Raw genomic sequence first — 25,932 nt, forward strand, 5'->3', positions numbered from 1 at the left:
CTTTTAAAGTTTTATGGCCCATGTTGCATCCCTGGGGAGGATAAAGTGCAAGAGGCATGAACAAACCCATAAAACTACGAAGGGTTTATGTGGTATAATTAATATGGAACTTTCTGTGAACTTTATAATAGTTATACTTCTGTAATTTTACACGAGTTCTTGGTTTGCTAATCGGTAATCTTGAAGATTGTTAACGGAACTGAAGTTTTGGATTTTCACCCGGAATTATGACGCGATGCGTTGTGGGCTGCTGTATTTTAGCAGTAGGTTCCTCGTTGGAGTTTTCCGAATTGGCTGTGTGTGCCCTGTGAAGCGTTTGTAAGCTGCAGCCAGCTTTGCACTAAACCCCCCCCCCCGCAACGTTGGTACAGCTTTACTGGCAAATCCTCCTCGTGCAAGTGCAGCTTTGCTTGCAAAAGCATTTTTTATTGACACTGGATGGGTCTGCAGATCACAATGTCATAAGTCGCACCCTTGGCAAAAATAATACGGGGAGGAGAGTTCAAATGCAGGCCTGGCCTGGATTTGCACAGGAAAATCAAATCAGCATTGTGGAATTGTAGCTTCTTTTTTAACCACAGAGAAGATTTTAGTTCCAAATAAATGTAAGATATTCCCTCTGGAATAGGCTGGTTGCTCTAAGTTGGGCACGGATGCTGAGCAGTGTTGAATGAGCTCAACGCGGATGCTAAGCTGTGTCGATTCTTGCTCTGGGTAAGCATGTACATCAAAGTGGCTAGAAACAATGGATTTGATTCATACCAAAGGAGAACGAGTGATGTTTTGCTCCACCTTCCTAAAGGTTGGTGTGGTTCCATTGGGAGGAGGAGCACGAGTAGCAAAGCGACAGTTTGTTTGGAGGAACGTGAGCTCGTGATAGCCAGTCTGTGGTGGGGCCAGGTCCTGTGTGGTGCTCGGGGATCCACCGATGGCAACCGCTTTGCGAAGGAAGCCGAATCCTGGAGCGGAGGTCCCGGAGTGCCAGCACCATTAGTGCAGCTCGATCGGCACCCTCCTCGGCTTTCCCGTTTATCTGCACAGGCTTTCCTCGCTGTGGGAATACGTCATGAAGGATTCCAGCGGGCAGAGGAACAAGTTTTAAAGCAAACGTGGGCATCATTTGGGACAAGGCACATTCCTGTCCCTAATCCTCATATCTGCTTGGCCAGCTTTGTCCTTTTCCAAGGTCAAGCCTGTTTCAGAGGTCGCTGCCTTCAACAGTCCCTTCCCAGAACGCGATTACTGCCCGTCGTTCTGACCACAGAATGCCTGTTAGACTGAGCAGGTGGCAGGTGCTCTTTTCCATGCCGGGGATCTTTAGGGATCAAGAGATGTCGTTGCAAAAGGCAGAAGGGGAAGCGTACGTGGGATGTAAGCACATTACAGGATGGTGACAGTGCCCTTCCATCACAGGAACAACACAAAGGTGGGAGATCCTCACGGTGGGAGTCGGGAGGCTCAGAGTCAGCAAGTCCTGAGCATTTCTACCAAAACATTTTTAAGGGATATGCTATCAATAGGCACTTTCTGGATTAATAATACTGATAATTGATGACAGTGGAAGAAAGTTAATAAAACGAGCTGAATAATTAGAGGTCTGCCAGGCCTGCAAAATAATGGAATGAATGATAGAGGACTTGACTGATACGGAGGTAAGGGGAAGTAATACAATTAATGTCAATTAAAATGTGCCCATAGAAAATAAGCTGATGAGATGTAACTGGGGATGTAGTTTGGCTGATAAAAGCAATAATGTGTGCTGTAAAATTCTTTGCCGCCTTAATGAATTGAATGTAGTGCAATGCAATATTTTGAATGGGAAATGAAAACAGTATTAAATTAATGTAGGGAATGTTAAGTGGGCACCGGCTAAATGGGACAGCGGGTCTGAAAAGCTGGGCACGGCTGGAGCTGCTGTGACGACTCCGTTCTTTGCCCTAGATGAGCTGATGTCTTTGTGGATAATCCCAAGCGTCACGACGTGTGTGTTGTAAGGCTCCGAGGGCTGGAGTGGTGGGAAATAGCAGAGGGGATGGTCACACGTGCGGAACATGGACTGGGAAAAAGATGTGGCCAAAAAGCCCAGCAGAGCAGTGGTTCAAGGCATTTGGTGTCAAGGCAGAAATCCTGGAATAGCATAGAAAACAACAGAGAATGTTTTTTCCCTGATTTCTTTATTAGCTCAGCAAAGATCAGTGCTGCCTGAATGCCATGCACCCAGGAAGAGGTATGGGACTGGCAGCTTGCGGGATGCAGTCTCAGGCAGCCGCACAGCCACGTTCCCAATAACTCAGGGAGCGCACAGGACTCATAAATTATAGAGCAGCTCACGTTTATCATACACATCGCTGCTTATCTTGTAAACTCATCTGCTGTGCTTGCACGAGTAGTTGATTTAACAGTGTGTATATTGTTGAACCTGACACATCCCAGAGTATAATCAAGCTTTAAAAACCATAGCTGCATCTCACTGCCTGTTCACGCTCTTCGCCCGCTCTCTGCAATGATGGCAGGGTGGGTTCTTTGCTGGGGTGACGGGAAACGTCTGTCATGTGTAATGACCAAGGAGTTTTATCGTGATGCTGGCTTCTGCTTAATGACATAAAATAATCAGATACGTAAAAGGAAAAAGTTAATATCCTCTTTCTGTACTCTTCCAAGCGGGAAATGACAGTCAGTGTTGTAGGATAAAATGTGCCTGTGTGTTAGTGTTCATCTCGTGTAGCACTGCCCAGTGTCTGTCGTGTGAAGTGGGAGAACGGTGGGAGAAAGCAGAGGTGTGAGCTTCAGTAGGAGAACTGGTAAAACTGTGCTGCAACTGGGGTGTGTTCTGCTGCTCTGGTTTCCCCGGGTGGTGGGGACTGGTGTGATCTCTGAACTGCACAGTTCGTGGATGCTCAGGTTCTTTAGATGGTGTTAAAGGGGCAACAGAGACACGTGATCGAGTTGATGCATCTGAGATTTCTGCAGGCTGCCGTGGGAATTCGTGGATCTCTCCTGGTTTTATTAGGGGAATCAATGCACCTTCTGTGTTTTAGCAACAAAAAAGTACGATTTTGTTTTCTTCTTTTGTATTTCTGCTTTGGAGACACCAGGTGTGGTGAGGTAGGAAGATTTCTATCTCTCTTCTTCACCCTCATGTTGAGGAACTATATTCACTTTCTGGGCTCTCTAGTAGAAAGAAAAAAGTACCCTGGTTTTAATCAGGTAGAGGGCATGTGAGTTCTGAATGAACTAATGGACCTTGAGTTGCATTTCTGCTGCAGCTTGGCAAAATTATAGCAGGTACTGGGGCTCTGCGCTTATTTACTTGCAAATCCTGTCAAGTGTGAACTTCATTTACGACTTCCCTGGCAGGTCATACCGCTGCGGTCACAGCTTCTGAAACATTTTGTCGCTCTCGCTTGTAGAATTTGTCACCAAGGGAAATAATGAGCTAAAATAGGCACAGGTAAGCACACACACAGGTTTCTCATCCACAAACCCATCAGAGCACTTAAAGTTTGCAACCATAAGGATTTAAACTGTATTTATGTTTCTGAAATAAAGATGCAGTTTGAACAGAAAGGCGTATTCTTTGCACTGACAACTCACCTGCTCTTTGACAGGGCACTGGTGGGTTCCAGGCCTGGTTGCAGCTGGGCTCTCCCGGTGGGAACCTCCTGCTCATCACCGCTCTCTTCTTCTTTCCAGATGATCACGGGAACAGCAATGGCAGTCATGTAAAAATCTTTTTACCGAAGAAGCTGCTTGAATGTCTACCGAAATGTTCAAGTTTACCGAAAGAGAGGCACCGCTGGAACACTAATGAGGTAGTTAAAGCTCTTCTTTATTCTTAAACGTATCACCTGACTTGCCACATATGGATTATTTTTTGAGAGCATGCCATGTAAGTTATGGAATATAAACTCCCTGGATCTGGAGCTGTTGTTTAAATAATGCGGTCCTATTACATGTTGAAAGTGAGCTGTAAACGAGACTTGAAGAGACCTGACTTCGCTTAGCTCTTCAAACATGGAAGTTGACCACCAGTACAGGTGGAGTCTTGCTTATGTGTGCGTGTGTCACCCGTCTGAGAGTCCGATCCTGTGGTGTATTACTGGTGTATTTCAGAACTGCTTAAAATCAGATAGATGGTTTGGTGCCGCGTTAGACATAATGTTATCTTACCCTGGTAAAGACTCGGAACAGAAACCAATGCGTGTTCTTTCCTGCCAGATGGGATCCTGAGAACTAACGAGCTTATTCCTGTGCAAGAAAACTCGTTAAGAACAGAGACACAAAGAGTTGGGCAGTTTATGCAGGAATCTGGTTCCTCTGACTGCACTAGTCTGCAGCTCTCCTGCGAACGTGTCGAGGCTGGGTTCACTGGAATGGAGCAGGAGTGTTGAAAATACAGGTGCCTTATGGGCCACGGTGAAGATGCACAACAGCCCAAATGGGTCTGCGTTCCCTTCCCCTTATTCCTTCTGGGAAGCAAGGTGGGAAGTGACACTGCAACTCCCACAGCATAGTTTGAGTTTCTTGCAGCGCTGTCTGACTGTCCCTTTGCCGCGTTTGGGGGAATTATTTCCCAATAGGAGCAATCAACCTGAGAAATTACTGCAAAACTGCAGTTTGTGCCTGCGCTGTTCTTGTCCCTCTGTCAGTCATTTGTGACATCCAGACGTGTTAACAAGAACCGTACTCGCAAGTTTAACAACTGCAATGGCAAGCTGAGCTCAGGATCAAATGTGGGCCAGTTTGTGTGTGTGTTCCAAAGCCAGAGTCCTTCCCTCCTCCTTTTTTTATCTGAAAAGTTGAAGTGAGCTGGATACAGTGACAGAATTGATCAAGTCATTGGGGAGTTGCTGGCACAGGCTCTTTTCTGTAGATGTTTTTGTCTGGGGTCACTGAATTGAAATGTAAATTGTAGAAAATATGGGTTTGCAATTTATTCGGGTAGCATTTGTGCTAATGGGCACAAGGTGTGGAGTAACAGCAATCCCAGTGGCTGTGAAAGATGAAATCTTGACAATGACAGTTGAGAAAGAAGGCTCTTTGCATGGTTTTGTGGCAGAATGATGCCCCTTATTATTGGCAGTAGCTTGTTGGGGTTTAGATGCTCTTCTGTGGTGTTTCTGCTGTCCCTGGGTAGCACCTCATGTATGCACCGGCACAGGGTCTTCCAGCCTTTCCTTTGGAGCAGTGTTTGGGGTGTGCAGCCTCCCAGGGCACGCATGTGGCTGATGAAGTTCACCACATGGCTGAGAGTCTTCATTATTCCTAAGCATGATGCAAACAGGAAAGCGTAGGTGCTTGCAAGGTGTATTAGGCTTGGAGAAAAGTCGGGAGCATTCCGGAGAGGGGAATGGTGGATGGTTTTGGTGCTAGTGCATTGCTGGTATAGGTTGTGCTCAGACCTTGTTTTGGATGGATTGTTTGCTAATAACGTGGATCCTCAGCTGGCACATTGCAAACCAAACCTGAGCCACTCGTGTCTGTTGAGCATCAGGTTTGTCACCCTCATCTATACTGCCCTCCTCCCGACCTGACGCTGTGGCTGCCGTGCAGCATGGCCCTGGAGCTGGTGCTGTAAGTGGGTGGTCACTGGTGGTCTCTCTGCTGGCCGCAATCTCTCTATTGCTTTATTTCAGAGGAAGAGCTGCTCTTATGGCCAGAGTTTTGGCCTTGTTAGCTCAGAGAACAGAAAGAGGCAGAATCTTCTGCCTGGGTGAGTCTTAGTGAATTTGTGTTAATTACGGGGGTGGAGGGAGCTGAGCTTACAGATTTTATTTCACTCCTCACCCCCAACCTAGAGGTTTAATTCTGTTCGGTGTTATGAAACTTGAGTTTTTCTCAGGATATAATTGAATAACAATGTAGGGCTGTGTTTCAGAGTTACTCCTAAGGGGGTATGGGTTTTCATCTGAGTACGCAGGTGTCTGTCCATGCTGGTGGTGCTATGAGCTGTAAAATATAAAAGAGATAAATTTACTTTGTGCAGTGGCCCTTCCAGAGTGGCTGAGAGAGCTTCAGACCTGCTGGTGCTGCTGGCAAGGTCTCCCCAGGAGAGGAGTATTGGAAGATAAAAAGAAATAAAAGGCGTGGAGTAACTTGCAGATCATAGAATCATAGACTGGTTTGGATTGGAAGGGACCATGAAGGTCATCTAAGCCACCCCTCCCTGCAGAGAGCAGGGACATCTTCAGCTAGATCAGGTTGCTCAGAGCCCCATCCAACCTGTCCTTGAATGTCTGTGAAGATCCATATGTCTGCGACGTTGGTGTCCTCCCTCCAACTTGTCTGTGTTTGGGCAGACTCATGTACGTATGGACTTGCCATAAACTTCTCCAGAGTGCGAGCACAAGTGGGGTGTGGTGTGGGATGCATCCTGGGGGGCAGCCAGGGCCTGCCCTCCTGACCCAGCTACCCCTGGCTGCTCACTGACACCCTTCAACAGCGCTTTTCTTGCGTCTTCCTATGGGGATACTCCAAGGAAACCTGAACACGGGCCTTGCAATAACGTGCAAACGTGTTTTCTGGCACTGGGGCTGGCAGGCAGCGTGAAGGGGACGCGCTGCGTGCCATGCGAAGGCATGTGAGTCCCTCACATCCACAACTGAGGCACTGGAGGCCACAGTCAGGGCACAGGCTGGGGGCTCCCTCCCAGGGCATTGCCGTGGAACCCCTGCAAAGAACTTCTGTGTGCTTTCATGTGCTGGTTGAGGGCAATGGTCGGGTGTTGCTCTGGTTGGGGAGTGGGGATGGACAATGATGTCCTTTGGGAGCTAAATTGCCTGTGGTTGGATTTACACTTGCTGAAATAATGCTACAAGCAGTGAGAGAAATGGAGCATTTAGAAACACTTCGAATATGTTATCAAGGTGTTTGCTTCCTGTCAGATCGTGCAGTTTTAACTGAAATGTTTGATGGAAATATATTTCCATATCAAGCTGTCATCTCGCCTTAAATCAAGTTTATAGCGGGTTTCTGTTCCTGGTGAAGGAAGTGTTCCTTCTCATTCAGTTTTTTTTTTTCCAGAGATACAAAATCACCAGTTTAGCCCAGCAGTTCTGTTACAGTTACACAGCTTTGGAGGAGACTGGGAAAACATCTGTGTGTGCTTTTTAATCCTGTTCGGGGAGGGGTAATGCAAAGAGGGTTTAATGCAGTTTCTCGCATTAGGACAAATCAGTTAATTGCCAGAAATTCTGCAACGCTCTGTGCATGTGTGGGAGTTCCTCGCTGTTGGGTTTGCGTTGTGGTTCCTTTTGAACTGTTTTGGTGACTGCAGGTCCCTCAGGGCAGGCAGCTCAGCCCCTGGATCTGCTGGGCAGCTGCTGGCGCCTTCTTGGCCTCATTCCCTCTTGGAGATGGTAAAGTGTGGTGGTAACCACTCCTCGCTTCAGGCAGCCAGAGCTGTCGTCCACAGGAATGCATCCTGCTGCTTTCTGTCAAGTGGGCAGGTTGTCTGGGAACCGGGAGCTTCCCCAGCACCAACTGGGTGCAGGGGCTCAAGGATGCCGGAGTAACCTCGTCTCGGCACGCCGCTTGCCAAGAGCGGGATTGCAGCTTTGAACAGAGATGCCTTTCATTAATGGAGTTGGCAGCCGCAGCCATTAATCATCCTTGTAAACACTTAATGACACAGTAAGAGAAAGAAGGAAAAGTTAAACATCTGATCTGTAAACTGCTACCTAGGGCTGTGGTTTCTGCCAGGATTATGGATTTACATGCTCTTTTGGGGAAAGTGCAGAATTTCCATGGTAAAAAAAACCAGAGGTGGTGGCTTCGTCTGCTTGGGTTTCTCCTCAGGGCAGGGCAGGAATTGCCCTGTGTCCAGTGTGAGACCAGCATGAACTTGTGACAGATCCAGGCTCAGGTGCTGCGATCTGTCCTTGCTACCTGCTGCTCTGTTCCCCCGTAGCCCTGGCAGACAGCGCCAAGCAGCCGGTCACCAGCACACTCCTGCCATCACAGGTTTGTCCGTCAGACTGGCACCCCAGGCAGCGACCGAGCAGTACCGCATTGTTGCTCTTTTAATACCTTTAGGTGCCTTTTAGAATGAACTCTTCTATCTACAAACTTAGACTTTTTTGCTTTAAGGGTGTCCTGGACAAGACAGTGCATTGTGACTCTTTGCTGCATTGCTGTGCCAGTTCAAAACTTATTGACCGGAGCAGCTGAGTGTGGTGTAAATTCGTGGGGGTGAGCAAGTGTGTGGGATCAGCTTCTGTTGTCACGGCAGTCAGAGCGAGGACGGGGTGTCTGTCCACTTCCCAGCATCCCATCTTGCCATCACGATGGCAAAACTTGCTGGAAAAGCAATGGTGCTCACTGCAGTTTCCTGAGGACCATAAAGTGAGTCTGCGTATGGTATTTAATGCTTTCCATTAAGCTGAAGTTAATGCAGACATGTTTTGCTTAAGCACGGTTTCTCGAAGCTGGAGGCTGGCCATTGTCGGGTGAGCTTGGCAGTTGCGCGGCTCTTGCAAAGCTGGAACGTCCTCATGGTCCACATCAGCTCCATGATCTCTCAAGAGCAATGAGAATATTTAATTTGGACTAATTGCCTGCTGCCCACGTGGTCATGGAGTATGAAATATTACGGTGGTGGGGCAAATGCTATTATTAGAGGTTTCGTTGCTTGTTCCTCCTTATGATCCTCTGCTGGAGGAGTGGAGAGCGGTAGCGGTCCAGCTTCTGTGTGATTCCTGTGCACATCTCCTCGTGACACCTGGGGCTGCTGTAGGTTTGTGCCAAGCTGGGGTCTGAAACAAGTTACCATCAGGCTTTGTGAATGAGAGGAAGTGCCTGGTGGAGGGTGAAACATTTGTCAGGTGCCAGAACAGCTGGAGCGCCTGTAAAAGCAGGAACGCTGGTGCTGGTTCACATCCCCTATTCTGCTGGACACTGTAGCCGGGACCCGCCAGGGTTTGTCCCTGGCTTGCGGGGTGCTTGCCCTGCCAGCCTTTGGCACCCACTTCCCAGCGCCTGTCCCTCCCCTCAGCCAACGACAGTGGTGTAAGGCATCCGCATCCATGTCTCTTTAGAGGAGGGGACAGAACCCTGGCAGTGGAGTTGAAGGGAAATGATGTTTCCCTCTGACTGGAGCCGAGCTGGGAGGGAAGTGTGGGTACACCTGACTGGTGCTGTCTGGCGCGTGGGCGGCTTCTCTCGCTGCATATGATGGGGATTTACGGCTGATTGGTGAGCGAGATGGGAATGTCTCAAACAGCAGCACTTCATTATGGGTTTATTTTGTGAAATTAATGAAATTCTGCACTTTGCTTAACGTACAAAGCAGAAAATCTGCTGCTGGCTCTGCGTTTGCTGTTTTCCAGCCGTGTTTACACAATTAGTGCCTGTTGTGAGCAGGCTGGGGGATTACAGAATGAGAAGGGTGCTGTGCAAAAGCCGTGATACCTGCGATGCTGTTCAGGCTCCAGCAGAGAAAGATTGCTTCTCCCTCCTGGGGAAATCTGGCTTTCCCCCCTTCCCTTTCGTTAGTGTTTAGGCTGCTATTTCTGTTATACTTGTGTAAGGGCTGATAGTACAGCTCCTGTCAGAGTCTCTGGGACCAGGTGGCATCCTGCCGTGTGCTCCGCCAGTTGGACTTTGTGCCACGTTTTACGAGGAAAATGTTACAACAAAGTCAATTTACAAAGTCAATTTAAATGTGTGTCTGCCGGGGCCTGGCACGTCTAAACACAAATGAATTGGCTCACTTGTCGAATGAGTGGAAACCGCGGATATTGCATTTTGTAAGTGATTGAAATCCTGTCTTCAGTCTCCTGTCGCTGCTTCCAAGGGTGGCTGCTTCGTTTTGAAGGGAAAAACCAGGGGATTTAGAGGAGAAAGGAAAACTAGATGTGAAGGAAAAACTAGTGCCCATAAAAGTGAAGGTTTTGTGCAGGGGTAGTTCTTCAGAAGAGGAGCTGAGAGTGAAACCAGTTTGTGTTCTGCAGAAGGAGTGCTCATCGGGGCAGCGGGGACAGAGCGTGCCAGGAGGAAAGCCTTTGTGTTATTCCTTTGGGATGGCTCTGCTCCTGTGTCTGTACAAACACGGCTCGGGGGGGTGACGGAAAAATGGGAGCAGGGAACAGTTTGCTGGGCGGCAGACGGCACTGTGGGTTAGCAACAGCTGAGGAGATGGGCTCGTTGGGACTGCCCCATGTCTGGCTCGGGATGTTGCTGCCCGCTGTGAAAATGGTCTTGGAACTACATAAAACTCCATCTTCAAGCAGCTGCCTGGGCAGTCGGGAGGGAGCCAGGCTTGCGCTGGGGATGCGGCACTCACGGCACAGGGCTGGGTTTGCTTCCCTGTTGCTGAGGTCTTGCTGATGCCTTCACCGTTCACGAGCTTTTGAGTTATGGCAACTCTGTGTCTCTGCTCCCAAATTATTTGGAAGTCACTTGCTTTCCAAACTGGTTTCCTCCAGAAGGAGCCCACCGCACAAATCAGAGGTGTGAACGGGGATTGCAGGACCCAGCCTGGGCATGTGGTGACGTCACAGCTGCAAAGCTGGCTCTCGAGTTCAGGTCAAGAGAATCGGAGTTGATAAATGTTGGAAGTCATGGCAAGAACTCAGTTTTAACTCCAGTGCATGGGGAGAGTTTGCCAGACACTGGTGGTGGGGTGTTAGAAATGCCAACCCTCCGGTTTTCTGCAGCTCATGGCTGTGGTGCAGGTGACTCGGGAGCAGTGCAGTGAGGCGCGGTGTTACCTGGAGAAGCATGCACGCAGGTTACACCGTTGCTCCACGCTTCAGCGTGGGATCTGGTGATTTTGCCTCTTGGTGGTGGCTGTGTTGCCTTACAAAGAGAGAGTTTTGTGGGCTGTGTGTGTTCCTTGGCTTGAAGACTCCCAAAATGTAACTCCTCGCCTGGCAGCAGGAGTGGGAGGCCCAGATGGAGAGGGAGGTGGTGCCCTGGGTGGAGGTCTTTCTCCTACAGTCAGCTGATGGAAATATATACATGCTCTGTATAGATTTAGTGTAGATAATTGACTGCATCTTGCTTGGAAATGGGTACCGAAGGGTATTTATAGCTTCTGTATAATTCAGATTCCAGGAGGAGAGGCCTTTGTCTCAGTAACCACGTTTGAATTACTTCTATGTGGTAGCGCTAAACTGATAGGTTGTGAAGTTAGGAGTCCGGTGTGCGTGGTCAGCGATGGCTGTAGCTTCACAGTTACAACGGAGAGAGCAAACACTTGACAAAAGAGTGTGCGGTGCCCTGAAAGAGAGGATCTGAAGGTTGCATTGATGGCCGTTTGCGTTGGTGCCTGAGGAGCAGTGTCTCGTGGAGGAAGGTCTGCTTGCTGCGCGTCGCAGCTCAGGCACCCGCGGGTTCCCCTCCCCAGCTCTGGAGACACGTCCTGTGTAGCGGGGGACCGGTGCCCTGGTGTGGGAACAGAAGGACGTGGAGAGGCCATTCCCAGGGTGGGTCAAACCAAGGCTCACGGCCTCACGCTGGCGGCAGCCGGGTGGTGGAGGCTGCCGGGGGGGGAGCAGGGCGGCCGCGGGCACTGCTGGGTGTGCGGTGCGGAGCGGTGGTGCGGTTCCCTGGAAGGTGCTGGTTTTACTCACTGAAGCTCCTTTGTTTTGCAGAGATCTTGATGCAGACGCCCTTTTGGATTTCTTTTTAATAATGTGTGACCCTTCACCTTTGATCCCCTGACCTGCATTACTTTGGTAACCATTTCATTTATTTAATTTCATTTCATTTTTAATTTTGGTGTGCAAGCTGTAATTTTCATCGTTTTGAACTGTAGCGTTCTCTGACCTCCCCAAATGTCTTGTTTTTCTGTGAGGATGTAACGTTGGCTTTTCTTGAATAAAAAGTACATTGGTTTTTAAAATAAAATATGTCATTTTCATTGGGTTTTGCTTCTTTTAAGTTGAACTGTGTGTACGTTTCTTGCATAGCTCATTGCTTTTTTTTGGCCTGTGTTCTCCCAGTACTTACTCTAATTCATTTTGATATTTCTGTCCGTCTTTGGATTTAATTTGCATTCCTCTACGGTTCTTTTGGTCAGTAAAACATGGGCTGTTTATTCCCCACCCACTTCTCACGCTCCGCTCCACCCCGGTCATGTTTTCATGCTCAGAGTAATCATGGGAGCATTTAGGATACTCCTAGGAATTAGAAATATTCTTTGTTGTAAAATTGTGTTCCCTAACCATCAACTTAAAACCGAGAGCTGTTTTAATAATGGATTAGGGTTTAGACCAAACTGAAAATCTCAATTGAACTTCACTTTACATTTCTTTTTGCATTATCCTCGAAGCCAGAAGGGAGGTTACCCGTGCTCTGAGATGTGCTTTAGGCACGGGTGTGCTTAAAGGAGCAGTTGTGTGTACACAGGATAGTGAAGCCCCCCGAGTTCAGCAGACATTTCCCTTTTCCTATTGAAAGGAGAAGCTGTAGGAGATGCTGATTTTGGCCAGATCCTATTTTTATCTTGTAAACAATCATTTGAGCTCAGAGCACGGCCTGCTGAAGCACAGGTTACTTTTTAAGTGTCGCGTTATTTTATTCTCTAACATTTAATGCTGAAGTTTTAATTGCACACAGATGAAGCTGCTAAATGAGCACTGAAATGGATTTAAGTCTTCTCTGAGCCTTGTTGATGCTTATAAAACTTTATATCGTTCATTAGAGCTGCAGATGAAAATTGTCCTGAGCTGTTCAGATAACACATCGGCTCTGCTGGCCTTGCCTGGTCGCTGCCCACGCTCGGCCACATCTGGAGGAGCCTGACGCCCACCTGAACCCCTCCTGCTGATTTCCGCAGGAAACAGAGGCCGTGGCAGGCTGGGCTGCGGGCTTGCTGCGGGTGCTGCTATGAGTCTGAGCTGCCTTCACTACCCACAAGTCCTTGGTGAGGCTGGGCGGGCTGAACCTCAGCAGGATTTACCCCAGGGCTGAGGGGATGCACTGTCATCACCAGAGTTTGTGTCAGGAAGCATGTCCTGTTTTTAATTAGCATCTATGCTTGAGAGGTTGGCTTTTCTAGCACTGGTCTTAGTGCTTCAACATCAAAGTCTCCATTTATCCATTGCCCTTCATTGTGTTGGCAGTCACCTCTTAAACTACGGGCAGAAAGAGCACTCACACAATTCTGTGGGGCAGGATCCCCCTCCGTGTCGATGCATGTTTCTCTTTGACCTGGTGGTTAGGAGCCGAGATGGACAGTCACAGCCTACCGTTACCATGGTTTTTTTGTTTTCCCCATCTTGTTCCAAATTTTAGCTGTGGTAGATTTCGTAGGCCTGAAGTCATTGTTCCGGTATACAAGGCTTGCCGCTACTACAGCCAGCGTGGTTTGAGGAGCTGGGATTTGGCTCTTGCTCTGGTGTTAATGCTGCCTGTCAGCCTGAGAAGTGTCCTCCAGAATCCTTCCAGGCTGTTTCCCCAGTCTTCAGAACAGGGCTATTAAAAAATCAGTGGAAAAAATATTTCTTTTGCCCAAGAAAACTCCTTGAAAGCTATTTTTCTCCTCCTGGTAAGACACATTTTATACCAGCAGCCATTAGACATGAATGCCTCGACTTTCTAGGATAACGATTTTAAAAGACCTTTATTTGGACATCTGGAAAGCAAAGGGAATCGCCCTCCTGCGCACCGTGCCAGCTTTCAGTGCCTGCTGGTAGAGCAAATAGGGAGGGAAAAAAAGTGATGGGGATACAAATGTCTGATATTGGGAGTTGGAGTCAACGATGTATAAACACGTGAGGTTAAAAGCTGGCTAGAATTTCTTGTTTCAGGAGGTATTGTCTGGTGTCCGTCCTGCTGCCTTCTCCTCAGGTAAGCGCTCTGAGCGATGCGGTAGCTGGGTTTATCGCGATGCTGGGGCGACGCAGGGCGATGCAGGTGGTCTCTTCCGTGGCCTCTCCACGTCTCTGTTGGGTGCAGGTGGTTATTCACAGAAATCGGTGCAGTGGGTATGGGTTCTGCTGTTCCACTGCTGCACGGGCTTCCAGGACGCTGGAGTTGCCACAGTCCTTCCTAGAAGGTAGAACTCTTAGAAAGGGAAGGTAGGAATTGTTCCCAGATTCCTGTATAACAGCAGTGAACGTTATTAAGAAAAGCTGCTTCGTTAACACGCAGTAGCATTGCCACTGACCCGGGCCGTCTCTGGGCTTCTGCTGCACTGGGAGACGGTGGGGAATAGCCGCAGTTGCCCGCTTTATGGCAAGAGATGATGGAGCTTAATCATTTTAACGAGCTTGTTCATTACTGAACAGGAGCTAAAATAAACGTTTTCTTCAAATGCTTTAAGAACACAAAGTGTTGGCAAAGTATTTGTCTATTTTAATATAAGAGAATGCTCTGTGAGAGATTTGTTCCTGTTTTCTGTTATTTAGACCCAGGATATCAATACCATCCGCTCCTGAAACAAGTCTTAATTTGAAATGTATGTAATCTCTTCTGCTGCCGGATGCTTTTCTGCACATGCCTTAACGTACGGCCAGGTGGCTGAAGTGCGGTATCTGGCACACGGACTCGATTGAGAGCATTGCGTGCCTTGCAGTTCCGGTACCGTGGCTGAGGCCGGATTAACCCAATCTGCATCATTCAGCCTCACAGACACACTGGGGCATCGATCACCTGTGTGCGCTGTGCATTCCACAAAACATACACAGGCAGCAGACAAATAGCTCACTTCAGTCCAGGCTGCTTTGAAAACCAGTTGTATCAGCCAACACAAGCAAACGTTGTTTTTTCTATTAATAATAAAGCATACCCAAACACACGGGGGTGGAAAAGTGCGCAGGACAGATTTCCCCCAGTCTGTATCCACTTGAGCACCGATTTCTGCGTGGCGTCTGTGTGCAGTGAACATCACGGCCCGACTGAGGGCTTGGTGGCTTCTGGGTGCGAGTCTTGTTGCCCTCGTGCGTGGAGGGGAAGGGGAATCCTCCCTTCTCGGAGGAAAGCCTGAGCGCTGCTCTGGCCCCGGGCAGCTGCGCCCAGCTGGCAGAGCGGTGGCCCCGGCTGGGCTGGGGCTCTGGCATTCGGCTGCTTGGGGACTTTCTGCTGGGGCTGGGGGTGAATTTCCCAGGCTTCTTGCCTGCTTGCTGCTCCGTGTGTATATTGTTTTGCAAAGCCCTTAAATAATTTCATTATTGTTATTGCTTTCATCTACAAGTTCTCAGAGTGCATTAAGGTCTTTGGTCGCTGAAAGGGGAAGCTGGCGCCACTGGGCAGCCTTCCCCGACTCGGTCTGTGCTGCTGCTTTTCCTCTGCTTCCAGAAGTAGAACTCCTGTAGTAGTCGAAACCCTGCATTCGGCTTCTGTATGCGCTAGAGCTGGGGTCCTTGGCCTTCCTGTCGCTCTTAGCTGCAGGCCTCGGGTCAGAAAGCGTTCGGTGATAAAACTGTGTTTTTATTTCTCCTTCAGGTTTGGCTTGTCTGCTTTTCAGCTCTTCTAGACACTGGAATTTCCAGTTTGTATTTTACTCTGGATTCCTTCCCACAAGACAGAACTGAATTCAGCATGGATTGTTGGGGAGAGCCTTGCTGGGAATAAGGATAATTGCAGTCTCTGACTGTGCCGCAGATTTGCTGATGATTTCTTTTAAGTTATTCACCTGCACTGTATCTGTTTCCTCAGCTGTAAAATACGGGTAATTACCTCCTTTGTAAAATGTTATGGGGTCTGCTGGTAATTATATGAATGAAGTGCTAATTACAGTGATTATTACTTGGACCTAGTCTAGATCTGGGTGATGCTTCTGTTGTGATGAACGTGTGAAACAAATACTGCAACTTGCCTTTCTCCACTCTTTGCGAGGAGCCCGGGAGGGTACGGTGCCGCGGCACTGGTGTGTGAATCTCTGGTGGGAAGCTGTGCTCCCTTCTCCCCCCAGCCAGTCTGCTAATGTCCCGTCTGCCTTGCTCGTCGAGCGCAAGCGAGGCAGTTGGTTGATGAGGGGCTAAGAAATTATTAATTCGGTAGCTGAATCCACGTGTCATTTGATAACAAGGGTCTATGTTTTGGCGTTGGCTTTTCCTCTTGGAGATGCATGGAAGGCAGTGGACTCGGAAGGGCGCTCTTTGGGAGCGATGGAGTTGGGGACAGTCCGTGTTCCACCCTTGGCCTCAGTTCCGTTGGAAGATCTGTCCTTGATGCAAGGAAAGCTCCTTCCAGCTGTTGAGATTATTGCTCCGTAGAAGACTGCAGGTTGCAAGATTTTATTATCCTACCCTTTATTTGCCTTTATTTAGGATACATTTTCTTTGTGTCTGAGGACAGCTCTGCTCTCCACCAAGAAAGGCTGGGGAGTGGAGGGAGAACTGATATTCCTTAAGGTATAGATGGAGTGATCTCATCCAGAAAACTCTGCTGCTGCTGCTGCCTGGATGGTGCTCTAGTGTCTGACAATGATAGTAATGAGTGATGTCTTACATCTGTTAACGATGAGAAGCTCCTACCCAATACCAGCCTCCCTGCACGCATGTTTTTGTGGCACAGTAAAAACAAAACCTGTGTTCTTCGTTCGTCTTGGTGCAGTTTCTGCCCACTCTGTTCTGCCATGGCTGCTGGCTCTACCTTTTGAGGTTCTGCTGGATGGGTTTCAGTTCTCACCTCCACATGCCCACTCACCATCAGCCTCAGTCCCGCTTTGCCCTGGCAGAGCAGCTGCAGATCTCAGTCACACCTTCAGGATTTGGTGGTGAGCAGAGGTGATGTGCTGAGCAGCTCTTCCTTTCTCATAATTCCATCACTGCGGTGAATTTTTACCTTCCAAGAGGAAGGTTCTGTTACTGTGTGGTCTGACGATATGAAAAGGCTTTCCAGCAATGGAAAGACAACTTTTAATTGCAGTTTTGCACTGAAATTCTCCAAACTGGGTGCTCATCTCTGTCAGCTTATTTCTGATTGATTGTACATGTTGAAATCGATCTGGATTCCTCGCAGTGTTTCAGTTGTGGGCAGCGCAGAGTCATCCAAAGCAGCTTATCAGGTCATTGCTCTGTTTGGAAGTAACCAAGGGAGGTGAATGGATACCGTTTTTCCCAAGGCTTCTAGGTTTAAAAGTTTTAAACCCTAACTGAAAATCCACGCAGTACTTGTGTTTCTTCACCTCTCTGTCCGTGCGTGGTCCCACAGTTTGGACTGGTTTTCCCTCTGCACGCCCTGCAAGCGGAGCTGCCAGGGCAGGGCCAGCAGCTCCGTGTTCCCTGAGCCCTGTCTCGGCCACGGCAGGCGGGCACGGAGTGCTGCTTGTGTAGTTGGCTCCTTATGACCTGTTTTTTCATGGCAGAGTGCTATGTGCTCCTGTGACGGGCAGCAACACGCAATTCCAGGCAGGTGGGAATGGCCATCCCCAACTAATGAGAGTGTGGAAGGAACTGACCTTGTCCAGTAGAGTAAAAAGTGCATCCTCCCTCCTTCCTCCACTCTCACCTCTCTTTAAAGCATCTAAAATATCAGGTAGCTGTGTGTGTGTGTGTCTGCGCACCTCACCTCATAGTTGTATGTTAGATTTGTTTAAAAATCCTGTTGGTTTGGGAAGCGACTAACTTGGTTCATTCCTGCTGAAGCATCATCTGTTAAGACTAATTAATTTTGGTGTACTTTGGAAGTGAGTAATGCGGTATCCATGTTCCTATAGCACAGATGAATTGATCCGACAGTGCTCTGCAAGTCTTGTGTGGTCGGGCACATGAAGTTACTCTATAACCCCGAGGATAGTCAGTATTTGGATTTGAAATGTATTCAACTCTAATTTTAAAGTGTTCTTGCGAAAAGCGTGGAGGTGTGTGGTATCTGTGGGGTTTCTGTACCTCAGTGCTGCTCTGAATGCTGTAAATCGACAGTCTAAGCAGCATGAACTGTTTCTAAACTGAAATGCTTAGTAACATAATAATTATAACTCTCTCCAGTCTTCCTCCTCTTAAAAATCCGGGAACTGCCTGCTTTCCATTGCCGTGGCGAAGTGTTCCACAAAACCACTGTAGCTTATGATAACAATGCTTCCAAGTATCTGAATTAAAATGTAGCATCACCACAAAAACACAGCTATCGCAGAGTGAGAAATTCCAGAACTGCTAAACAAAGATTTCTGTAGTTGTGAGGGCAGATTCCAAACTTTCCCGACCCCGTTTGGATGGCACCTACAGCCCCAAGGAAGCAGGTGAGGTGGCAGTTTGATTTGTCAGTGGTTATGACAGCAAAACCGACGGCGCGTGCCGGCAGGACAACCCGGCGCTCAGAGCCAACAGCAAAGGCGCTTCTGCTGCCAGTCCCTGCCAGCCTCGCCGGAGAGGAGGAGGATTTCCTTCGCGCCCCATTTCCAGCTGCCCCCGTCTCTGTATGGACGCGGAATCCCCACAGGAGGGTGCTGTGAAGGCATTTAATGTGCAGATTTTGCAGGGAAGAGCAGAGTTTTGAGGAAACAGTGATTACAGGGAAGCCAAAGCTGTGTTATTCTGGCAAGGACAGCTCAGGGATCTTCCCCTGTGAGGGATGCGGGGAGAGACCCTGTGCTGGTGCTTCCCTGCAGGGGTCGGGGCTGCTAGTGCCGATGGCCGGAACGCCGGGGCTCTTGGGTGCCGCATGGTAATGGGCAAAGCGTCCCAGGCTGTTCCCATACCTCCTGCTTGTGGTGGGTGCTGGCACCTTCGCCATGAGTGTCACCCATGGCCAGCAGCCCGTGTAGGTCTCGCCAGCGAGCATTGGAGTCACTCTTCTACTTTCCCGTCTGTATGTAGAATATTTAATCCTCATGAACTGCAAAATCTATTTGGTTCTGAGTAGAACCTCTAACTTGTGTCCATGAGTACTATGTAAATTAGACTGTTTCACTCAGCATCATCAGAGAGGCTAATGGAAATAACAGAGAAAGCTCCCTCCAGCTCTTATTTGACAGTGAAATCGCACAGATGCAGCAGGATATTCCTGTTGCGTAGTACTTGCCACGCCAAAACACCGCTGGGGGACATGGCCAGCTCAGTGGTATTTCCCACGCACTGCGTCCTTCCCCGGGGCTGCTTCACACGGACACGTAGTCTGATTGGTGAGAAGGAAACAGAGCCGTGCCCTGGGCTGCTCCCGGCCACCCCGCGCTGCCCTCAGCCCCAACACTGCTTCCTTCTGCTTTTTACCTTTTCTTAATAAACTTTTTAAACCGAGGATTATGACTGAAATAGAGATTTATCTCTGCGATGACGTCTGAAGCACGGGGGTGGAGATTAAACCCAATCATCTTGCACAGAATGTGGGTGCGCTTCTAATGGCAGTGAGACAGACTGGTGGCACTGCATCGTTTGGAAGGGTTAATCTGCCAGTCGCTCAGTAAGAACACAGAACACATCCCTCCTGGACTGAGTGGCTGGAGTCCGGGTGCATCCTGCACGAGTCCCTGGGGGGTTCCCTCATAGCTGTGGGCATTGCTGCACGTCCTTGCTCGGGACCAAGTTTTAGAGGTCAGACATCTGGGTGGAGGATGGTGTTGGGCAAAGCGGGTGCTTCGTATTGTCTTGTGGTTTTGGCGCTTGTCCTAACTTGCATCATCTGAATCTTTTGATGGTGTGGATCACGGCGAAGGTTACCGATAACCGCCATGGAGGGGCCGTGCCCGGCAGTAACATTGGAGCTTTGCCTCATTATGGCATGAGGAAACCAAGCCACTCGCTTATCTGTACACGTGTTAAGTTGGCTGCAGGTTGTTGCAAGTAGAGCTGGATTTTGGCGTTATAAAGTGAGCCTTTCTGCTCCCCAGAGGAATTTTGGCCAGTTTTGGCTTTATTTTGTTACTGCCCTTTTCCTGGGGAGAAGCAGGAGCTGGTTTCGGCCTTTTGCAGGGCTCGCCCCAAGCTGCTGCCTGTGCACCCTCCGCGGTTTGGTGTTAACAGCTTTCCCATGGATGGGCTCAGCGTGGAAGCTGCTCTCTCGAGGCTCCTGTGCTGCCGCCAGCGATGCCGATGAGCTGCCTTTTCTTTAATACCTGTGGAAAGGCCCAGCTAAGGCTGGGAAAAGGAATGAACCAGGCACTTGTCCCAGTAGAGCTCACCGAGCGGTCTGAGTGCTTTGGCAAATCATGGAAAAAAGAAAAGCCCTGTTTCTCCAGAGATGGGAGGCAGAGGAAAGATCACTGAGGCCGTGGTTCTTTGCAGCTGAAGTTTCAGTCCAAAACCCACCCCAAAACAGCAACCAGCCTGTCAGGGTGACTGGTACGGGAGAAGCTGGACCATCTGGGCTTGTTTCCCACTCACTCCAAACACACATATACACACACACAGACACACACCCCTCCTGCTGTTATTCCTGCTGGTTTTGTTTTTTCCTAAAGGAAGCTGGAGGCAAAGTTTGGGAATGTCTTTTCTTGCCAGCTTTTTGTTGCTGCTCAGGTCAGGGGCAGGAATCCCTTTTTGCACTGTCGGCTGTGGCACACGGACCAAAGCAGAATGGCTCTGCTTGGTCCTGCCCTGCTGTTTTGGCGTTCCGGTGGGATGCAGGGCCCATTCCTGGCTGGGCAGCTCTTGTACCAGCTACAGGGTCAGGGCTTTTAACCATGTGCTTGGCTAAAGGTGAAACAAGGTGGTGGATTAAAACGGAGGGGCCCAGCCAAGGCCGAGGAGTTTTTTCTCCATGTTTCTTTCCTTTGAGACAGAGACCCAAAATGTGTCAATTTTCCAAATCGGTAGTTGAAGGAAATCCTTTCTGATGGTAAGGGCGGCTGCCATGTCCAGCTCCGCTTGCTCCTCCCTGGCCATGGCAGGACTGGATGTGTCGTATCTCATTTCCACCGGGAATTTGGGGCTGAGGTCTGCAGTGTTGCTACACTCATGGTCTGGCATGTCATCGCACATGCCGATGGAAAGTGATGTCACACGGGACGTCCCAGCAGCATCTCCAGCCAAGAACTTGCTGTTCTCCAAGGCATGAATGATGAGTGGTTTGCACCCATCCACAGGGAAGTGGAGCTGCTCCATCACGTGAGCTGTGTTTACAAGTTGGATTTACAGTATATTAACTTATATGTTTAATTGTCTGAGTTGCAGTCATTCTAATTAAATTGATATGGAAATTCTGCCTGTTTGCCTTTTCCCTGGGCTTTTTTTCCTCTTTGACCAAAATCCCACTATCCGTCATCGGTCTCGGGCACACTGAGGCACTGGGAAGTTGTCAGGGGTGAGGAGACGGGAACCGGCGCTGCGCTTGGAGGCTGACAGTGCGTTGGGGAGTGGCAGTGGAGGCGCTGGCATTCCCCGTAGCCCGTGGGAGCAGATTGAAACACAGCTTCAGACGTGTATCACCAAAATACTACAAGTATCGTGGAAGTGATCAGGTGCATGTTACCCACTTGGCGTGTTGGAGGCAGCTCCACCCCCGTGCAAGGCCAAGCGGCTCTGAATTCATCCCCCGGGATTTGGCGTTAAAACGTGTTTGCTGCCAGCTGACAAAGGAGTCAAGCTCAGATTTATTACACCAGCACCTGCAGTAAAAAATGACAGATGAAAACGTATTTAATTATCATTCAGTGCCACATCCCTGCCTGCTCTGGTCCTGGAGCTGCAGCTGGTGGCACACGCTGTATTTTGAAGTCCGTGTGCTCATCTGGAGAGGATCCTGATCTCCAGAGTGAACGGGCTGGGAAGCGGGAGCCGGCTGCACCGAGGCGCAGCTGGGCAAACTCGGAGCTGCCTCACATCGGCCTGCCCTCACTGCCTCTTCCCCTGGACTTCCCGGCAACTCCCTGCTCCGTAAGGAAACGTGCCCTCTCCAAGCCCTGTGGAAGAGTTTGGCAGCAGGAGAGGCTGCCCCTGCCTCGCCATCACTGCACCACAGCTCAGGCACCGGTGCTGTTGGGGAGCCCTGCGGCAGGAACGGGCCACAGCTGGAGAGACGCCTCTGGAAGGCGACTGCAGCTTGCAGCAAGGTCAGGGGGACGGAACACATTATTACTGCAGCAGAGGCACAAGAAGACTCCTTTCCAAATGGCAATTCCTCCAACATTCTCTTTTTGTGACGTAACACACAGCCGCACAGCCCTGGGGAGCTCCAGTGTGTACCGCGTGTGCCAATTGTGGATCTGCACAAACAAGCGTACATGTGTACCTCCTCACATACATACTTGGCGGGTGTGGCCGGGGGCCCAGGTGCTGCTCCGCAGCTGATCCGGCCCCTGGGATGCCACACCCTCTCCCAGCTGTGGTCAATGGGAGCTGATGGGGAGTGCAGAGAAACGCAGCACCTGCCCCGGCGCTGAGCTCTTATTGCCCGAGCCTCCCTGCTCTGCAGAGCTCAGTTGGTCCTCTGCACCTCTTGCTGCTCCCCTCGCCACCCCTGCGCCTCCCTGGATGCTGGTGAGTGCTCCCGCTTGGGCAGTTTATGGGCTGTTTCTGCTTGGGGCAGAAAAAAATGGCAGTTTGGAGGGTGAGCTGGGCTGGGCTGGGTGTTGGCTGCCGTCGGGGCTGCAAGCTCTGCTCTAGGTTGCTGGTATGGGAGCACTGGTGTGTGGGTCTCTACTGGGCTCGGTGACGCCAGAGGAAAGCAGCGTTGTGTCTGTGGAAACGGTTGAGTTTTCCATTGCCAGGAGTGTGGGAGTGCATTGTGTGCGTAATTCCTTGCTGCTGTCTGCAACCCATGGTGCTTTGCACAAAGCTCTTAAAATACCCAACGCAGCAAATCCAGGCTTTAATCAGAGGGTGTTTAAAAGGGAGCTGTGGGAGAGGGGTGCTCTGGTTTCCTCCTTTTGTTTGTGTCCATGTGGCTCAGCAGGGGCTGCTCCTGGCTCCTAAGGTTCTGGAGTCGCTGAGGAGCGATGGCCTTCACGCCATAAGGGAGGAAAACTTGCTTTGTTATCACTTGTGTCTTCTCTGTGCTCACCAAGCTGCTCAGAGGAAAAAGTTTCTTTTGGAGAACTAAAATGTGATTCTCAACGGCTCCTGAATTGCAGCCTGGGCTTTAGACAGGAGCGCTGGGAGCTCTGCACCGCATGGAGGGAGCTGTAACCCAGGAGCCGAGGTGGTCAGAGGAATCTGCTGGAAACCATTGCGAAAATCTGATTTGTTTGCAAAGCTTAAGATGAAAAACTGAAGTATTTTCATCTTGCCAGAACACTTTTGACTTTGCAACAATTCCTTTTATTTTACTGATCATTTGAAACAATACTGAATTGATAGTAAAAAACAGAGGCTGTCTAGAAGAGAGGGGTTTCTTAAATAACCCTCACAGGATGTCCTCCCTTTTGTGTGCAGAATGGGGACTTGTTTGCTTCTGGGGGAGATTTCCCTTGGTGGGAGCCTCTCCCCCACCAGAACTTGTGTATTTTTGGTGCACGTGGAGGTTTTTCCATGGGTTTTGGCCGGAGTAGCCAAGCAGGCGCACAGGGCTCTGCTGATCCTCATTAACCACAGTAAACCCCAAATTCCAAAGTGGAGTAATCGGCTGAAAATGGGAGCTTGTGAGAAGTCTTCAAAGCTGCTTGTGTTGATGTTCTCACTCGTCCAGAGCCTGCGACTCTAGGTGCTGAGGCCAGGGCCAGTCATCGCTCTCCGGCGAGCCCCGAACTGGGAGCAAAGCTGGGGATGCTGTGGAGCCGGGAGTGGGATGAAACAGCTTTTAGTATTCATGAAAAATGCCTGTGACAGCCCTACCCCGGTAATGAGAAGCCACCTGCAGTTCGGAGCAGTACTTGATAATGCCGTAATTAGATTGGAGATGCAAAAAAGATCATTAAAATTAAATAACATATTTGTCACTGTTTTAAGAGGTGTAGATTGCCTCGAACCATGCTGGTCTCTTGACCTTGAGCGTTTTGGTAGAGTCCTTGCTGTTGGGAGCACAAGGATAACGTTAGAGCATCCTGCGGGTGGTTTTGTGGCCCAGTTTCCAGCACAAGGTTGTAGTGGCTCACCTTACCATGGTTGTGTTGTTTGGCACCAACTTGTTTCCCTGGATGAACTGTGCTCCTGACACCTGGGTGTGGTAGTGGTTCAGATCCAGCCCTGTGGTTTGCAGGCAGGGGGACGTGGGCATATGAGGGTCCCTGCCTGCTTTGCTCTCCCCTTGCATATTTATTGGTTTCATGCCTTGCAGTCGGGATCAGTTCCTTGTTAGGCGAGAAGGTGCTTCCCATCTTCCTGGCAGTGAAAGCTGCCTCTTGCTGTCAAATGTGCCAAGAGCTTCCAGGGTTTCTTGGAGTTTGGGGTGGTTTTTCTAGCTGTTCCTTGCTGCCAGGGTTTGGGCAGGTGGCAATGACTTTTCTTCCCCTCTCCCACACTGTGTCTGAAGAGCGGCTGAGAGCTCCCACTGGAGCAGAGCTGGGAGCAGTTGGCGCTGGAGACCCCACAGACCCCAAGTCCTCAGCAATCCCAGTGTGTAACAGGCAGTGATGTTGGATGGCGCTGAGCTGGAGGGATGAAGAGGTGGGAGAATCGCTGGTATGAGGGCTTTTCCTCCTTGCAAACGCAGGTATCCTCGGGTCACGACTGTGCGTGGTGCCGGAGTGTGGGCTGCCGACTATACGTGGTGCCGGAGTGTGGGCTGCAGGGGGTTAGTCTCTGTCTCGTCAGGTTTTGATGAAATACAGTAAAATGTGTTTTATATCCCCTTCCTCCCTCCCGCCTGGAAAAGAACATGCAAAGTCGTAACAGCGCCTATTAACAAGGCTTTAATTTTCCCAAATTAATTTTTAATGACTAATTTGTCTTGTTTTCTGATGTTTTGTACAAAACCTATTGTTTAAAACCCATTTGTTTCTCCACAATGTCACTGTGAAGGAGACTGGTGCTGGCTTTGCCCTCATCCGGGGAGGCTGCTTCCCAAAGAAGGGCTGCACCCATCAAGGAAGGGGCTCTGGGGAAGGCAGAGGTCACTCTCTGCAGAAGGGATTCCTCTTTTTTCCCACCCAAAATGGGGCTTCTGCCAACCAGATGGTTCCCCTTGCTCAAGGTCCCTTCTTCACCACTGCGGTGGCCGCACTGCCCTTCCCCTCCAGCAGCATCACCCAGACAGAGCCCTCTCTGCAATAGCTTCTGTGCACGGAGGTGAGAATTTAAAACAAAAAATGGGTTTTTCTTCCTCCTCCTCGCTCCTCATGAGTAATTCCACGTAGGTGTCTTGGAGTGGGAGTGTTTATGGATACTCCTCTGTATTTTCGGAGTGGGGATTTTCCTTTTGGCACTTGTGAACAGCACCGAAGGCCCTGTGCCAAGGTGGGGCGGTTTGTGCATTTGTGTTCTTGTTTGGAAGCTGGGGGAGAGGAGAAGGCACGTGTCCCGGAGCGGTAACCTTCAGTAGAGGGAACAGCATCCTTGCAGGATCATTGCCCATCGCCGCTCTGCAGGAGAGGGGTTCGCAGCGTGGCTGCTGGCACCTTGCAGGGAAACTTATTTTAGTAGAATGCTGCTTTTCCCTCTTTGGGATTGATCTTTGCAGGGCTGAGAACAGGGTGCTCGCAGCTCGTGCAGCTGGGCGCACCCCTCGGCTGTGCTCATCATCAGTTGGGTCAATGTTTTCTTCTGTGTTCTTGGCACCAGACTGGGGCATTTTTAGAGCTCGTTCTGACCGATATTGGTGAAATGATAGAAACATATTACTGGGGAGAAGTTACTGATGCTCGGCTGGGGTTCCCCATGTGGGTGATTGAATACTGGGGACCTTCTGCAGAACTTTGCTGCTTCTAGACCCTGTCTGTGTCGTGTGTGTCAAGCTGCGAGACCCACACCGACCTGGGTGTTTGGAAATGCTGCTCCCTGTGCAGCACTGAGGGTCTCTCTGCTTCCTGGGCACCCGCCAGCTCCTCCGGAAAGGGGCAGCAGCACGGGGGTCCCCACAACCAGTTTGAGAGCCCACAATGGGCAGAGCTGAACCTTAGAAATAAAATTGGATCAGAGCTTTTCACAGGCACGGGTTGAGATGGGACCCATCTGCCTCCTCTCTCGGCTGAGTATTGCATTATTAGCAGAATAATGCTCGTGTGTTATCCAC

General features: G+C 49.7%; 1 protein-coding gene across 7 annotated transcripts in view; it reads left to right on the top strand.

Annotated features, from left to right (window-relative positions):
* Positions 1-25,932, top strand: part of CAMTA1 (calmodulin binding transcription activator 1) — a 253,710-nt gene that overhangs the window by 17,288 nt on the left and 210,490 nt on the right. For all 7 annotated transcript variants that reach the window (XM_054086012.1, XM_054086007.1, XM_054086006.1 and 4 more), the window contains exon 2: positions 3,694-3,812. In XM_054086012.1, coding sequence (XP_053941987.1) covers positions 3,694-3,812 — 119 coding nt within the window. The remainder of the gene's footprint in view (positions 1-3,693; positions 3,813-25,932) is intronic.

This window comes from Cuculus canorus, chromosome 21 (assembly GCF_017976375.1).
Source record: "Cuculus canorus isolate bCucCan1 chromosome 21, bCucCan1.pri, whole genome shotgun sequence".
In the NCBI taxonomy this organism is placed as follows: domain Eukaryota; kingdom Metazoa; phylum Chordata; class Aves; order Cuculiformes; family Cuculidae; genus Cuculus; species Cuculus canorus.